The following is a 17,469-nucleotide window of genomic DNA, read 5'->3' as shown; positions in this document are numbered from 1 at the left end:
TTTTATTTTTCATTTTGAGACCCACAGTGAAGGAAACCATTTTATATTCGTACTAGCAACGTAGGAGGGTTCCAGTTTGTCCACATCCTTGCCAAGACTTGTTATTTCCTTTTTTTTTTTTTTTAATTTATGGCCCTCCTAGTGGGTGTGAAGTGATCCCTCATTGTGATTTTTGTTTGTTTGTTTTTGAGACAGAGTCTCCCTCTGTCGCCCTGGGTAGAGTGCAGTGGTGCCCTGGATAGAGTATGAGTAGAGTATTACAGGTATAAGCCATGGTGCCTGGCCTGTTTGTTTTTGAGACAGGGTCTCGCTCTATTGCCCTGGCTAGAGTAGAGTGGCGCAATCTACCTCACTGCAGTCTCCAGCTCCTGGCCTTCTGCCTTAGTCTCCCAAGTAGCTGGGACCACAGACACATGCCACTGTGCCCAGCTAATATTTTCTATTTTTAGTAGAGACAGGGTCTTGCTTTTGCTCAGGCTGGTCTCAAACTCCTGAGTGTCAGCCATCGTGCCTGGCCTTCATTGTGGTTTTAATTTGCATTTTCCTAATGGCTGAGGATGTTGAACATCTTTTCATGTACTTATTCATCATCCATATATCTTTTTTGATGAACTGTTTGTTCATCTGTTTTGTCCATTTTTATTTTAATTAGTTGTTTGTGTTCTTACAGAGTTTTGAGAGTTTTTCACTTATTCTAGGTGTCAGTCCTTTATCAGGTATCTGATTTGCAAAGATTTTCTTCCAATCTGTGGTTTGTCTTTTAATTGTCTTAACAGTGTCTTATGAAGTCCAGTTTCTCAATATTCTCTTTTGTTGCTTGTGGTTTTGGTGCTGTATCTAAGAAATTTTTGTCTAATCTAAGGTCACAGAGATTTTCTTATGTTTTTTATTAAAAGTTTCATTGTTTTAGATTTTACATTTAGATTTATTTTGAGTGAATTTTGTATAGGGTGCAAGGTATGGGCTAAAGTTTGTTTTTCAAAATATGAACGTCTAATTATTCCAGTGCCATTTGTTAAACAGTTGAATTATCTGTGAAAACAAACATTTGGCCAGGTGCAGTGGCTCATACCTGTAATCACAACACTTTAGGAGGCCGAAGCGGGAGGATCGCTTGAGGCCAGGAATTCAAGATCAGCCTGAGCAAGAGCGAGACCCCATCTCTTCAAAAAATAAGAAAAATTAGCTGATGTGGTGGTGCACACCTGTAGTCCCAGCTGCTGGTGAGGCTGAGGCAGGAGGATCGCTTGAGCCCAGGAGTTCGAGGTTGCAGTGAGTTATGATGACACCACTGTACTCTAGCCTAGGTGACAGGGTAAGGCCCTGTCTCTATTAAAAACAAAAAGAAAGAAAGAAAGATGGAAAACCCCAATATTTGATCATTTCATTCTACTGCCCATGAACTTTCTCTGGATCCTCTCTTCTTTTAGAAAAATCCTTAATATAATTTATAAGACTCTGCATGATTTGGTGCTTGCATATAACTCTAACCTTCTTTCATCTCCTGTCATTGCCCACCATTTTTTTTTTTTTTTTGAGACAAAGTCTCACTCTGTTGCCTGGGGTGAGTGCCGTGACGTCAGCCTAGCTCACAGCAACCTCAGACTCCTGGCCTTGAGCAATCCTTCTGCCTCAGCCTCCCGAGTAGCTGGGACTACAGACAGCCATGTACCACCATGCCCGGCTAATTTTTTCTATATATTTCTAGTTGTTTGGCTGATTTCTTTCTATTTTTAGTAGAGACAGGGTCTCGCTCTTGCTCAGGCTGGTCTTGAACTCCTGACCTCGAGCGATCCTCCCACCTCGCCCTCCCAGAGTGTTAGGATTACAGGCAAGAGCCACCACGCCCGGCCCATTGCCCATATTATACTCTAAGCTCCAAAAATACTGAAGTTCATTCAGTTCCCTGAATTTCTTTCTCTTGCTTTCCAGAATTTTGCAACCGTTATTTCCTCTGCCTGGGATATTTTTTTCTCTACTCCCTTTCCATCTGACCTTCATCTGTAAATTATATTCTCTTGGAAGCTTTTCCTCATTCTCACCCTGGGGTTAGGATGGGATGATAATCCTTCCTTTCTTTATGTACGTGTAGCACCCTTTATTTACTTCTTTCTTTTGGTTTTTTTTTTTTTTTTCTTTTTTGAGACATGGTCTCAGGTTCTCACTTTGTTGCCCAGGCTGGAGTGCAGTGGCTGGATCATAGCTCACTGTGGCTTTCAACTCCTAGGCTCAAGCAATCCTATTGTCTCAGCCTCCTGAGTAACTGGGACTATCTCGCTAATTTTAAGATTTTTTTGTAGAGATAGGGTCTGGCTCTGTTGCCCAGGCTGGTCTTGAACTCCTGGCCTCAAGTAATCCTCCTCCATCGGCCTCCCAAATTGCTGGGATTATAGGTATGAGGCACCATCCCCAGCCAGCACCCTTCACTTTCTTATCATGACATTAATAATATAACATTGAACTTGGTTGGCTATTTGGTTTTTTCCTCACTGACATGAGGTTCATGAGAAGGTAGTGCCTCACATGTAGTAGGTATTCAATAAATATTTGTTAAACAAGTAACTGATTGTAAAAAGCAGAGAATGAGCAAAGCATTGTTGTACTACTCTTTCACGGTTGGAATGAAAAATGAATGGATGTCTAAGAGTCTCAGAATTTAAGGATTCTGTTAATGGCCTTCAGGATTGAGTCTTGAATAAAGAATTGTCCATTTTCTAGCTAATTGTGTATACTCTTGACTGGTTTGTGAGCACATTTTTCCTTTGTCTTATTTCTCTTAATTATTTTGTGGGGTAGGTAAACACTATTCAAGGTCCCAGGAGAGGACAAACCTTTTTGACCAAACCTGTGGCAGAGACAGAATAATGGACTTTGATTTAGTGCTGCTAGGCTTGGGACCAGTGCTTTGAAAGCATGCATATAATCTAATTTTGAGAATGTATAGATCATTCTAAAGAAGCTGTTCGAGCAATTGGATAATCAAATGCAGTCATCAGTCTAATTTTGAACATTGTGAGGGTAGGGGAAAACACTTTACTTGAGACTGCTTAGTGAAGTCCAAGGGATATGGGGCTGAAGGATATTACTGTTCCTTATATTTCTCCTTACCCTGGTTGAACTCTTGGCCTCTATTTACCGCCATGACTTAAGTATCATACAAAGAAGAGAACCGAGTACTAGGCAGCCATATTTAATTATTGATCTTTGTGAACACTTTAAGAAAGCATGAAACTGTTCATTATAATTATTTTGCCCTTCTAGGTAATGGCTAGACATAGAGCAAATGTTTCCTACAGGCCTGAGAATCTTTTTCTGTACCTCAGGTTCGCACTGCTCCGTGGAATACCACAAGGGCCTTCATTGCTGCCATGAAGGGCAAGTGTCTCCTAGAGGTGACTGGGGTGGCAGATCCCACAGGGTGTGGTGAAGGATTCTCCTATGTGAAGATTCCAAACAAACCAACACAGCAGAAGGTAAGATTGTCTGAATTTCTAGAAGAAGAAACTCAAGGGAGGAAGAAGTGGAGGTTGAGTGGAGATGAATGGAGGTGGGTGGAGGACCTGGAAAGTGGTTAAATTGTCAGAATGACTTAGATGTTTACTATAAGGAGTTCAGTTTCTTAGGATTCTCACCTGTTTTTGTTTGAGTTAGGATGATAAGGAGCCTCAGCCAGTGAAGAAGACAGTGACAGGAACTGATGCAGACCTCCGTCGCCTTTCCTTGAAAAATGCCAAGCAGCTTCTACGTAAATTTGGTGTGCCAGAGGAAGAGGTGAGTATGGAAGATAAAAACTTAGAGGTTCCTAGGGACTGTGTATAGAGAGGGAAATGCAAGGAGGCAGGTGTAAAGAATAATCTGGAGAACTTTGTAGTATGCTGGGTCTTGGATACTTTTTTAGGAGTTAGATTTCCCAAAGCTTTTTAATCTGCTTTGGGATGGTTTTTCTTTTTTGGTCTAGCTCTAATTGTGTGGGGTTGGTTTGTCCTTGGAAATCACTGAATGATTTGTACATTTGTATTTATTTGTGTGTGTGTCTGTCTTGTAGATTAAAAAGTTATCCCGCTGGGAAGTGATTGATGTGGTGCGCACAATGTCAACAGAACAAGCTCGCTCTGGAGAGGGGCCCATGAGTAAATTTGCCCGTGGATCAAGGTTTTCTGTGGCGGAACATCAGGAACGTTATAAAGAAGAATGTCAGCGCATCTTTGACCTACAGAACAAGTGTGTTTTAGTGCTATAGAAAGCCCAAGCTGGGGAGTCCACTTGCTCAAGGCTTCTTGGGCGTGGCTGCGGGTAAAAAAAATCAAAAAACACACAAACAAAAAAAGAAAATCCAAGCTGGAAAAGGGAAGGGTCCCAGACACTATTTTATAATGAAGAGGAGGTAATCTAAAAACATGACTAGGTGGTCAGATATTTGTGATGACAGGGTAGTAGCTGTTGTAATAGTACCACTCGAATACCTGTTCCCTTCAAAGCAACTTGGCAAACGTTTTAAATGGAAAGAGGCTCTAGGCTTGAGCTCTAGGTTCCATGTTGACTCTTATGGCCTACTTGGGCCCGACAGCCGGAACAGTAGGAACAGGTGACAGATAGGGTTTTTTCTGAAGGTTTAGTTGTGAGAGGATGGTAATGTGCTATTGAAAATGACCAGTGGGCTGATTTGTTTCTCAAGTTTTCTGTAGGAGTTCTGAAGAGTTACTGTAATTTTTCAAACTTGCCTTGTTGACTAAATATTTAGGAAAACTTTGTAAAGCTTTTCTGTTAAGGGCCCCATGTCTTCGTGGATTTTGAGTGTGCCTTTTTGAGGTAGATTTTCCGATTTTCTACTCTTTCCTGCAACCATATTTCCTTAGCTCTTTCCACACTTTTGTATATCTCCTGGTCTTAATTTAACATTGTTTTTTTCTCTTTTTAGGGTTTTGTCATCAACTGAAGTCTTATCAACTGACACGGACAGCAGCTCAGCTGAAGATAGTGACTTTGAAGAAATGGGAAAGAACATCGAGAACATGTTGCAGAATAAGAAAACCAGCTCTCAGCTATCCCGTGAGCGAGAGGAGCAGGAGCGGAAGGAACTACAGCGGATGCTACTCGGTGAGGGTAGTGGCTTCACAGACAGACAAGAAAGAAAAGGATCGAAAAAGGAATGTAAATAACTGCAGACTATAACTGAGGCAAAGCTGGAGGCAGAAGAAGCAGGAGATGAGTGTAGAAAAGCCTATAGATGAAGTAGAGAGCTTTCTGCAAACAGGACTCTAGGTTTGTCTTTGGGGGACAAATTGAAGAGATGCTATCAATCTACTACTGCCTGGCCAAGCCAGGGCTATCAGTGCTGTACTTCAAATGAGCTTTCTGGGCGTTCATCCTAGAGAGTAAGAGTTTTTAATACAGAATCTGTGGATGAATTTGGGGAGTTGTCCTTGAACCTTCTGAAATTACATGTAAAATTCTATGCAAATGTGCTTTTTCTGAGAAGATTCATGGCTTTCAGAAGATTATTAAAGGAGTCTTAGACCCTAAAAAGAGTTCAGAATCACCAGCCAAAAATTGCAGAATTTGCGGGCAGGGATGATGATAAAGGCCTGAATTGGGTTGGGATGTGGACATTGGGGATCAAAAGGGGAAAAAATCAGGCTACCTTAAGATTTTACTCCGGGCTTACTAGAAGGATGTTAGTATCATTGATTAAAGTAGTAAATTTCAGAGAAAGAAGCAGGTTTAGGAAGACAATGTGTAATGTGTGGAGTTTTAGTTCCCCGTGACACTCGAGTGTAGATGTCAAGTAGACAGTTGAAAATTTAGATGTAGATACTAGGAAGAGAGAATAAAGGCTAAAGACGAAGATTTCAATGAATATTCTCACTCACAGTAGTCTTCCCTTTATTTCCTCCTTTCTGTAAAAGTTTTGTGCTATTTTATTTTTCTGGCTACTTTGTAAAGATGAGATACAGTCCTTCCACCAATGTGGTCCTCTAGATCTTTACTAGTGTGGTCATAGACCACAGTATCTATATCATATGGGGATTTGTTAGAAATGCAGAATATCAGGCCTCACTCCAAATCTACTGAATTAGAACCTACATTTTACTAAGATCCTCAGGTGATTCCTATTTATATTAAAGTTTAAGAAGCATATGCTAGGCCTTAAGGCTCTGCACTTGTTTCTGTGTTGTCATTTTTCCCCCAAGTGCTTGGTTGAGTGCTTTTCTTTAATGTGATCATCAACTACTTTCTGCTTGGACTTTTTTCTTCCCTTGTTCAGAGGCATCAGAATACCACTACTGTTTCTCTGTCTCCTATAGCAAACATATAGTTCTTTGAGGTTCTTTCAGAACTTTTTGTACTTGTAAAAATGGAGAAATTGGCAGTGGTAAAATGAAGTCAGAAAAGGATAAATTAATGTACTCTTGGGGCTGGTGGTGACCGATGCTTTCTGTAGAACCATAGATTTATGTTGAGTTTCAGTGTCACCACTCAACCCCAAGAAAACGACTATTTGGGTGGTAGCGGGAATGTTTGGAAATCTTTTTCTACCTTGCAGCAGCAGGCTCAGCAGCATCAGGAAACAATCACAGAGATGATGATACAGCTTCTGTGACTAGCCTTAACTCTTCTGCCACTGGCCGCTGTCTAAAGATTTATCGCACATTTCGAGATGAAGAGGGGAAAGAGTACGTTCGCTGTGAGACGGTCCGAAAACCAGCTGTCATTGATGCCTATGTGCGCATACGGACCACAAAAGATGAGGAATTCATGTAAGTTTGATTCACCGCTTTCAAATGTGATAGGGAGAATAGTAATAATGGTGGGGAATAGACAGTGAGTGCTTTGAGTTTTAGTGACAGGATTCTTCACAGACGTCCCTAAAACTTTGCTGTAAATGGAAACCATCTTACCTTTAGATCTTTGGGTTTGAACAGAGCCAAATCACAGAGAAAATTTTGTATTTGCCACATAATAAAGCCATGCCTAGTTCCATCTGGTTTCTCTGCATTTTGATTGGTTGATTTGCAAAAATCTTGGGGATTACTCAGGACTTACTCCGAAAGAGGTGCCTCTCTGCAAATGGAGTGCTAACTGATTAGGGAGATGGGAATGGCAGGTGGTAGCCCCTTTTATTTCAGCCTGGATGGATTACTTTAATTCTGAGATGTTAGCTATAAAGACAATCTTCTTGGTTTAGGTTTGCTTACGGTCCTGTGATTTCCCCCCCTCCCCTGTTATTCAGTCGAAAATTTGCCCTTTTTGATGAACAGCATCGAGAAGAGATGCGAAAAGAGCGGCGGAGGATTCAAGAACAACTGAGGCGGCTTAAGCGGAACCAGGAAAAGGAGAAGCTTAAGGGTCCTCCTGAGAAGAAGCCCAAAAAAATGAAGGAGCGTCCTGACTTAAAAGTAAGTATAACGTGGTGTGATCACAACCAATGAAGCAAAGGAAGAAAGCATACTGTTTTCCTTAGCTTTTGGCATCCTCTGTTACTGGGAATGAGGGCAGCATTGTGGAAAGCTAGTTTGTGAATTGATGTGGCTACTTGGGTGTTGTTAGTACTAGTGTGAACGGTACTGGCAGCACTACACCCAGTCTGGTGCCATTATTCTCATTGGGTGTCATTTATTCTTCACTTGAAATATTTCCTAGAAGTCAAGATAGGTTTGGTGGATTTTTTTACACATACATTCGTGTCTCTGTGTGTATGTGTGTTTATATATGCACAGGGACACAAACGTACCTGTTTTCTATAAAGTGACTCCTGTCTCACAGTGTTGTATTAAATGATATAATGCACGGGAAGCACTTTATAAACTGTAAAATACTGGAAAAAAGTAAAGTACTGTTATTAACATGTACTGAGGTCATTTTAATGTTCTGTTCTTGTACGTGATATTAGACACAGTATTGGCCCCATTTTACAGATGAAATTGAGGTCTAGGATACTGATGCCACTTAGTTGCAAAACTGAGATGGAGACTTGGTATCATTGAGCCTTTTCCTTGTTTTACTAGAGGTTGGTAATACACCCAGAGGGCTGATTGTGCTGCTGCATGCGGGCTTGGGCTTCCAGCAATATTTCTCTTGCATATTTAATATTTTTGTAATTCACAACTTAAATTGGGAGTGGTATCCTCTTTTTTTGATTTTTAAAGCAATATTGAGTCCCTGGATTCCATTTTATTTTTCACGTGTCATTTCCATACATGCACTTTTGTCTAGGGGGTTCTGGTTGATAGGTACATAACAATTCTATTAGAGCAAAAGTTCTGAAGCTGCTCTTGTTTCTCCCCTCCCTTATACATACAGTTGACCCTTGAACAACATGGGTTTGAACTGTATAGGTTGACTTACAGGCACGAATCATGGGATGTGGAATCCATATATACAGAGGGCTCACTTTTTGTATGCTCAGGTTCTACAGGGCCAACTGCAGGACTTGAGTATGCATGGGTTTTGGTATACTCAGGAGGTCCTGAATGAAACCAGTCCCCTGTGAATACTGAGGGACGACGGTACTTCTTATCTGCTTACCTCTGACACTTTGATACTTTTCCTTTGCAGCTGAAATGTGGTGCATGTGGTGCCATTGGGCACATGAGGACAAACAAATTTTGCCCCCTCTATTATCAAACAAATGCTCCGCCTTCCAACCCTGTTGCCATGACAGAGGAGCAAGAGGAGGAGTTGGAAAAGACAGTCATTCATAATGATAATGAAGAACTTATCAAGGTTGAAGGGACCAAGATTGTCTTGGGGAAACAGTTAATTGAGAGGTAAGGGATAGTAGGCAGGAAGTACTATGAGACAGATCTGTTGGAGTTCAGTGATGTTGGCGGGTGGCAGGGGTGGATGTGATATGTTCTCTGAATTGGAACTGAGGGTACAGGGATTTTGATTAATTTTCCTCAGTAATTATTACCAGTAATGAAAATTGCACCACTCATTAGGTTCCACCACTTGCTCCTGGGCATGCTACCTAATTTTTTTGAGTCTCAAGTTTCCTTAGTTATAAAATAAAACCACCCTTACCAAGGTAGTTAAGAAGATAAAATGAGAGAGACTATGAAGCATATAGTACAGTACCTGACATATAATAGATGCTCAGTAGATGTTGATTCTCTTTTCCTATTCTAGTTCCAGGCACTCATAATATTTGCGAAGTCCCTAATCTCAGAGTGTTCTGATAATGGACCATGTAAAAAGATTGAGGAGACATATAAACTATGCATATACCTATATTTTGCCCTCAGAGAATTTAATAGATAATAAAATGGAGAAGTTTTGAAATTTTTTCTCCTAACTCTTTACTTTGTAAATTGCAAACATACAGAAAAGTTGAAAGAATACAATATACTATTCCTCTAAATTCAGCAATTGTTAACGTTTCGCCACATTTGCTTCATATTTGTATGCCTATTATTTTTTCACTGAACCATTTGGAAGTAAGTTAGTTACAGGCATCATGACATTTCACTCCTAAATTCTTTAGCACACATCTCCTAAGAATAAGAATATAACAGCATGATATTATCACACCTAAGAAAGTTAACATTAGTTAATAGTAATGTGTAATACTCAGACCTCATTCAAATTTCCCATTATCTCAATATCCTTTATTGCTCCCCTTCCCAATTCTGGATCTAATCCTAGTTCAAACATTAAATATATTTTGAGTCTCTCTTAATCTAGAATGGTCCTCCCTGCCTTTTATGTTATTCATGACATTGAATTTTTTGAAGAGTTCAGGCCAATTGTTTCAAAATATTCCATATTCTGGATTTGTCTGTTTTCTTGTTGACTAGGTTCAGATTAAATGTCTTTAGCAAAATATTTAATATCCTATATAGGTGATACTATATACTTACTGTACCACACAAGAAAGCTCATGTCAAGTTTTCCCACTATTTTGATCATCGTGTTAAAGGGGGGTGGTCCCCAGACCCTATAATAAAGGTATGTTTTTCCCTTTGTAATAAACATGTGAGTGAATATCCTATTCCCTAACAGTCTTTCAGTGGTCTTAGCATCAATTGATGATCATTACCTGATTCAGTTATTTCAGCATGGGGGGGGTTCTAAAATGGCGATTTTTCTAATTCTAGCATTCCTTCTACATTAGCTAGCATTTTTCTATAAAGAAGAGCTTTCTCCTCTCCCTTTTAAAGTATTACTATGGATTCTAAAATTGTTTCCTTTGCAAATGAAATGTTTTATAATTCTTTAACATCATTAATTTAGATGCATAGATAGTATCCCAAATTCGACTCCTTTAAGCCAGATCTCGTGCCCTTTTGAAATGTCTATAAATCTTTGCTTTCTTTTCTTTTTTTTTTTTTTTTTTTTTTGAAGACAGAGTCTGGCTTTGTTGCCCGGGCTAGAGTGCCATGGTGTCAGCCTAGCTCACAGCAACCTCAAACTCCTGGGCTCAAGCAATCCTTCTGCCTCAGCCTCCCAAGTAGCTGGGACTATAGGCATGCGCCACCATGCCCGGCTGATTTTTTCTATATAATTTTAGTTGTCTGGCTAATTTCTTTCCATTTTTTAGTGGAGACAGGGTCTCGCTCTTGCTCAGGCTGGTCTCGAACTCCTGACCTCAAGCGATCCTCCCACCTCGGCCTCCCAGAGTGCTAGGATTACAGGCGTGAGCCACCGCGCCCGGCCCATCTTTGCTTTCTGACACAAGATGTCACAGGCTCTCTTTGAACTTTTCCTGTCTTAGACCTACAATCGACCATTTCTCCAAAGAGCCCAGGTTCCTTTTATTAGGGAATAGTATTTAGAAACCAAGATCTATGTGTTACATATGCTCATGGCCATTGAGATGTCATTGCTTCTATGCTCTTTCGTGGACAAAACTAGTAAATATACATATATTTTAAATCACAACTTTGTACTGGTACCTCTAATCCAGATTGTACCTATAGATTCTTTCTCATCTTTTCCCATTTCATATTTGTATCCTTTTTCAGTAAATAAATTTTTCAATATTGATTTCCAACATCAATATATTTATTTATTCATTGGCTCTGTCCTATGGTATGTACGAAAGAGTTTCAGAATTACTATACTAATACCACTAACCAACAATAAACCTATAAAGTAGGTTCAAGATGTTTTTTGTAGTTTTTTATCCTTGGAATACATGCCACTGAAGTTGTACAGTCAGGGTATTCAAAAAATATTTGGATTAATTTGGGTATAATTTTTAAAATCAATTTGATATAGTCAGATTCACTTATTTCTGTTTGTATATTGTTTGAGGTTCTTTTTTCTATCCTGGTTGATTTAATTTATCAATATCTATAATGGTTGTTATGTTTTGAAGCACATTGGAAAAGGCAAATGTGGTATCTTGATCCCTTACAATGGAAGGGAAGAAGGTGTATGGGCTTAATGATTAAGGGAAAACCCAAACTAGTTTTTTTTTTTCCCGAATCAGTTTTTAATTTCTTGTTTCCATTCTGATGAATGAGTTAGGTTTCCTAGCCCTTTAACCCTAAAACAGAATGTTAAAACTGGAAGGATTCTTAAAATTCCTTTAGCCTAGTTCCCTTATCTTCCAAATAGGAAACTGAGGTGAAGTTGTGACTTGCCTAGTTCTTTATTAATTTGGAGATCCTATGAGACCTTTCCTGATCTTAGCCTTAGAACGTGGATGTCTGGCCTTTGGTTTGGCTTTTTCCTCCCCAGGCTCATGCTCAGGTACTTTGGACTTTTTCATTGTAGTTGCATTTTTTTTTTCCGGGAACTAGAAACAGGGACTGTATGCTATGAAAGTGTTATTGATTGCAGTGCAGATGAGGTTCGAAGAAAATCTCTGGTTCTCAAGTTCCCTAAACAGCAACTTCCTCCCAAGAAGAAACGGCGAGTTGGAACCACTGTTCATTGTGACTATTTGAATGTGAGTATCTGTATTGCTTCCTTCTGATTAGATGAGTTCTCATTGATTTCCCCCAGCCTTCTATGCCATGGGTTCAACAGCCTTAGATTCTCCCATTGGCCTTGCCCTAAGAATTATGTGTACTATTTATTAAAAGATTTCTAAAATATATTTGCCTGATTAGAGAATGTGGGGTTTTTTGGTTTAAAGAAGCATTCTAATTTCTTGTTTCTCCGTAGAGACCTCATAAGTCTATCCACCGGCGCCGGACAGACCCTATGGTGACATTGTCATCCATCTTGGAGTCTATCATCAATGACATGAGAGATCTTCCAAATGTGAGTTCATTGCATTGGATGCCTACTGTAGGGGTGGCAAGGCTCTTTGTTCTGTTTGTGATTTCAGATATAGGGCAGTAGTGTATAGACTAGGTACCTGGAACTCCTAATTCTTTGGGATGTAGTTTTTTGATTTTTTTTTTTAACAGTTTAGTAGAGGAAACAGACCTGCTCCATCTAGAAAGATTCCTTTGAGAGTTGATGGCCAGGTAGACAGGTAAGATGTGAGAGTCTTCAGGAACTGGCTCAAGTGTTCTTTGCTCATGGATCGCGCTGGCTCTTGTTTGCACAGACATACCCTTTCCACACTCCAGTCAATGCAAAGGTTGTAAAAGACTACTACAAAATCATCACTCGACCAATGGACCTACAAACACTTCGTGAAAATGTGCGTAAACGCCTCTACCCATCTCGGGAAGAGTTCAGAGAGCATTTGGAGCTAATTGTGAAAAATAGTGCAACCTACAATGGTAAGAATCACCTGTTCTTGACTGTAAAGATCACCTTTCAGTTCCTTATTTATCCCTTACTAGTCCTAAATTCAGACTAGACTAGCTGAAAAGACTACAGTTTATTAGTGTATTTGGGGGTGTGAAAATCAGGTAATGTATATTTTCAGTTATTTAATAAATACTATTGCTTTTTATTCCCACTATTTTATTCTTATATCCTCTGGAGAATTTGGAGTCTATCTGTTAAAATGAAACAGTTACATGTGGAGTAGTGGGAGGAAGAAGTGGGCCTAGGTTAATAGAAGAGAAAGGCATTCAGTGTGGATGGAACCTATGCACGGTATGTGCTTGTGACCGTATTTGCTATATGTTAATCTTTGATTTGGTCTACAGATTTGTTAGAGGGGCCTAAAGTATGTCTACTTTGCTTAAAAGCTGGGAAGGCAAGGAGGAAGAAATCTGTTTAAAAGGGAGGAAACAATACAATTTCTGCATGTAAAGAAAAAGATTTTCTGGTTTCTAGTTGCATCCTTGAGCACAGATTCATGTATAAGTAGAGGAGTTCAGAGTACAGACAGATAAAGTGTGCAACATGGCTCTGTCACTTACTAATTGAGTTACCATAAACAAGTTATTTAGCTTCTCATGGCTTCCTCCATTTTCAGTGACTGGCTCCCATACCCACTATCACCTCCTGCCACACTCACCATTATATTTCACTAAATATCCCATGCCATTTTTTCATGCCTTTGCACAGTCTTTGTTCTCTCTCTCTCTGGAATGGCCTTTCTTCCATTCAGCGGTAAATTTCCATTTGTATTTCCAGACCAACTCATACCATCTCCTCATAAAGATTTATCCAAATTGCCTAAAATATCCATTTTTCTATCCTCTGTGCCCCCCCCCGCACAATTAAGTCAACTTTTACAGCTCTTATTGTTACACCATAATTATATATCTGACTCTCCCACCACTTTGTGACATTCTAGAGAAACTGTGTCTTATTTGTGGTTATATTCCCAGGGCCTAGCAGAGTGCCACATATATACAAGGGAAAAATAAATCTGTTAGGCCCAACTGTCATTCAGGTTACAAGGATAATTACTTAAACAAAAATCGGATTGGAAGGGGGTGGGAAGGTATGAGTTAATTTTGAAGATACAGGACTTGAGATACCTATGGGTCATTGAGGTGGAGATGTTAGTAAAAAAAAAAAAAAATTGGAATTTTAAAAATCATAACTTTATCCCTGCTTTGCATACTCCCTCTAGTTGACTCTTCTGTCTTCCTCACTCTCAAATGCTGATAATAGCAGTAGTAGTAATACCACTAGTGATACCAAGTGCTTTACTCGTATAATTTTATTTCACTGTAAGAAATCTTTGAAATGGGTACTATTATAATCCTGATTTTCCAGGTGAACGTGTACAGGCCTGTGGTGTTGCAAAGTAGAGATGTTGATCTGGGTATATCTAACTCTGGAACCTGTGCTCTTAACCACCATGCTCCATATACTCTTCTCTGCTTTTTTTTGTTTGTTTGTTTGAGATAGGGTCACTCTCTCACCCTAGCTAGAGTACAGTGGCATCATCATATCTCACTGCAACCTCAAATTCCTAGGCTTAAGCAATCATCTTATCTCAGCCTCCCAAGTAGCTGGGACTATAGGCGTGCCTCACCATGTCCAGCTAATTTGTCTATTTTTTGTAGAGATGGGATCTCACTCTTGCTCAGGCTGGTCTCAAACTCCTGACCTCAAACAGTCCTCCTGCCTTGGCCTCCCAAAGTGCTGGGATTATAGGCATGAGCCACCGCACCTGGCCACTCTTCTGCTTTTTCAGTTCCCATTCACACCTCACAACCCTGCACTTGCCTTCTGTTGAAGTACCAGAAACGTCCTAATTGCTGGATCCACAATTAAAAATTGCATATGCCTCGCATGGAAAAATTATAAATTATCCATTGAATCTTTTCATCCATCCTCAAATTCTTATTCCCCATCCATAGTATCATTTGCAAGATATTAAAGGCAACAGTACTATTATCATGCATGGATACACACAAATGAAGAAAAGAGTTAAGGCCAGGCGTGGTGGCAAAAAAAATCAGCCAGGTGTGGCAGCACGCCTATAGTCCCAGCTACTCGGGAGGCTGAGGTGGGAGGATCACTTGAGCCCAGGAGTTTGAGGTTGCAGTGAGGCTATAATCACACCACTGCACTTAAACCCAGCTGACAGAGCAAGACCCTGTCTCAAAAAGTTAAAATTAGTTCATATAGTCATATTATATACCTGCTATATGTTTGGCACTGAAAAATGGAGATAAGTTTAGCATGTCTTGAACTCCTGGCCTTAAGCAGTCCTCCTGCCTCGGCCTCCCAAAGTGTTAGGATTACAGGCGTGAGCCACTGCACCCAGCCTCAAGTCTAGTGTATGTATCTAACCCAGCAGTTACGCTGGTGCATGGCATAATATTAGGTTCTTAAGTAAATGTGTTAAAAGGATAAGGAAGCCTTGACAGATCTTCACTCACATTTTTAATGGTCCCATGTCTTACTGTTCCTCTGTAGGGCCAAAGCACTCGTTGACCCAGATCTCTCAATCCATGCTGGATCTCTGTGATGAAAAACTCAAAGAGGTAAGACATTTAGAATGAGAGAAAGGCAGTGGAATTTGAAATTGGGGGATAGCAGGGTTTAGGAAGTAGGGAATTTAACAGAAGAAAGAGTATATGTGGGAGTAGCAGATCTTAAGTATGTAAAGGCTAGAAGGGACTTTAGAACTCATATAGGCCAGTCCCTTTTGTAGATGGAAAAACTAAGTCCATAGAAGAAAATACTTGCTCTGGGCATCATGACTATTAAATAGTAAAGTTAGGATTAAGATCCAGAACCTACATAAATCTTTAGAAAGGGCAAAGGAAAGTGACTTCTCAGGAAATCAGCAGTAGCTAAGAGACTAGCCAATGTTTTGGCAGGGAGCAATTCTAATTTTTAAATGATAATTTATAGTCCATCTTCTTACCGAAAATAATTGTGGCACCTTATAAGCTTACTTACAAAAGTACAATTATAATGATGAGGTTTATATTGAAGTAGACATTTCACAAAAGAGAATAACTAAATAAATGGCCAATAAACATGAAAAGATTCTCAACTTGAGTAATCATTAGGGAGATGCAAATTTAAATCACTATTGGATACCACTACATACTCACCATAAAGGCTAATGTTAAAAAGACTGACAGTACTAAGTGTTGATGAGGATGTGGAACAATGGGAACATAAACTTTTTCCTACTATAGAGTCTGAAATGAATTTATTGGGTTAGGTCCCCTTATACAAAAGTCACTAATCAACAGTAATGTTCAGGCCGGGCTCGGTGGCTCACACCTGTAATCCTAGCACACTGGGAGGCCGAGGCAGGTGGATCGTTTGAGCTCAGGAGTTCGAGACCAGCGTGAGCAAGAGCAAGACCCTGTCTCTAACAAAAAGTCGAAAGAAATTACTTGGACAGCTAAAAATACATAGAGAAAATTAGCCGGGCATGGTGGCGCATGCCTGTAGTCCCAGCTATTTGAGAGGCTGAGGTGGGAGAGTTGGTTGAGCCCAGGAGTTTGAGGTTGCATTAAGCTGTGATCACACTGTTGTGCTACCGCCTAGGAAACAGAGGGAAATCATGTCTCTTTAAAAAAAAAAAAATAGAATGTAGAATACCTAAGGAAGTTGTTGGCATGTCATTTTTGTCCCTTTTTTTGGAATATCATTTATCTGGACTTTTTACCTGGAACTGTATAGTAGACAATTGAGACTTAAACTTTTTTGGGCAAAGGTAATAGACAGCTTAGCTGAACCTTAAATTATATCTTAACTTTTCTATAGTGATCATACTTCAGGGAAACCTCTGTCTTGGCTTTGGTTTGTTTCATTTCAGAAGGAAGACAAATTGGCTCGCTTAGAGAAAGCTATCAACCCCTTGCTGGATGATGATGACCAAGTGGCATTTTCTTTCATTCTGGACAACATCGTCACCCAGAAAATGATGGCAGTTCCAGATGTAAGTGGTCTCTGTGCTAAATATTGTGAGGATAATACAGAGGAAAGAAAAGAAGTATAGGGTGTGCATGTGTATGTATGTTGGAGAGCCTGAGTAGGCTCTCCATGTTGAGACTGGTATGTAATTTTAAATATTGACCTTTTTGCTGTATGAGTGTATTATCATTGACATCAAAGAGGCCAGGAGTCTGCATATAGAGAGGTTCTTGCTTTCTGTTGTTGGCATTCAGTATTTGAATGCTCCTGAATAGCTCTGGAGAGAAAGGATACCAACTAACTGGAGGCTCTTGATTCAGAGGTGCTTCTAGGCAAATGACACTTTGATAATTACCAAGTGTTTATTGTCTTTTGTTTAATTTTATTGTTGTTGTAATGATCCTTCCCAGGAATTAACTGAGTTTCCTTTTGCACTGTAGGCATGTTTTCTACATGTATAATGCTATAAAACTTCTGGATGGGACTAGGGAATAAGGAATTTTAAGTGTGAGTGTACAGCAGGGGTTCTTTTTTTTATTTCAGGATATTATGGGGATACAGATGTTTAGGTTATGTATGTTACCCTTGCCCCCCTCCCCCTCCCAAGTCCGAGTTTCAAGTGCATCCGTCCCTCCAGATGGTGCGCATCACACTCTTTGTGTATGCGTATACCTGTCCCCTCCTCCCCCCTCCCCACTGCCCAATATCCAATAGATGTTATTCTTTTTTGTGCACTTATGTGTTGATCAGTTAATACCAATTTGATGGTGAGTA

The 17,469-nt window shown here is 39.9% G+C and overlaps 1 protein-coding gene across 1 annotated transcript in view; it reads left to right on the top strand.

The window, feature by feature from the left end:
• Positions 1-17,469, top strand: part of TAF1 (TAF1 RNA polymerase II, TATA box binding protein (TBP)-associated factor, 250kDa) — an 80,745-nt gene that overhangs the window by 24,165 nt on the left and 39,111 nt on the right. Inside the window, exons 17-28 of the mRNA XM_012642906.1 lie at positions 3,324-3,473; positions 3,652-3,771; positions 4,046-4,221; positions 4,919-5,097; positions 6,545-6,758; positions 7,232-7,397; positions 8,557-8,768; positions 11,788-11,896; positions 12,115-12,213; positions 12,506-12,683; positions 15,235-15,302; positions 16,598-16,745. Coding sequence (XP_012498360.1) covers positions 3,324-3,473; positions 3,652-3,771; positions 4,046-4,221; positions 4,919-5,097; positions 6,545-6,758; positions 7,232-7,397; positions 8,557-8,768; positions 11,788-11,896; positions 12,115-12,213; positions 12,506-12,683; positions 15,235-15,302; positions 16,598-16,745 — 1,819 coding nt within the window. The remainder of the gene's footprint in view (positions 1-3,323; positions 3,474-3,651; positions 3,772-4,045; positions 4,222-4,918; positions 5,098-6,544; positions 6,759-7,231; positions 7,398-8,556; positions 8,769-11,787; positions 11,897-12,114; positions 12,214-12,505; positions 12,684-15,234; positions 15,303-16,597; positions 16,746-17,469) is intronic.

Source organism: Propithecus coquereli, unplaced genomic scaffold (assembly GCF_000956105.1).
Source record: "Propithecus coquereli isolate 6110/MARCELLA unplaced genomic scaffold, Pcoq_1.0 Scaffold101, whole genome shotgun sequence".
In the NCBI taxonomy this organism is placed as follows: domain Eukaryota; kingdom Metazoa; phylum Chordata; class Mammalia; order Primates; family Indriidae; genus Propithecus; species Propithecus coquereli.
The sequence above is the reverse complement of the archived record's forward strand: the minus strand, read 5'-3'. Positions and strand labels throughout refer to the sequence as shown.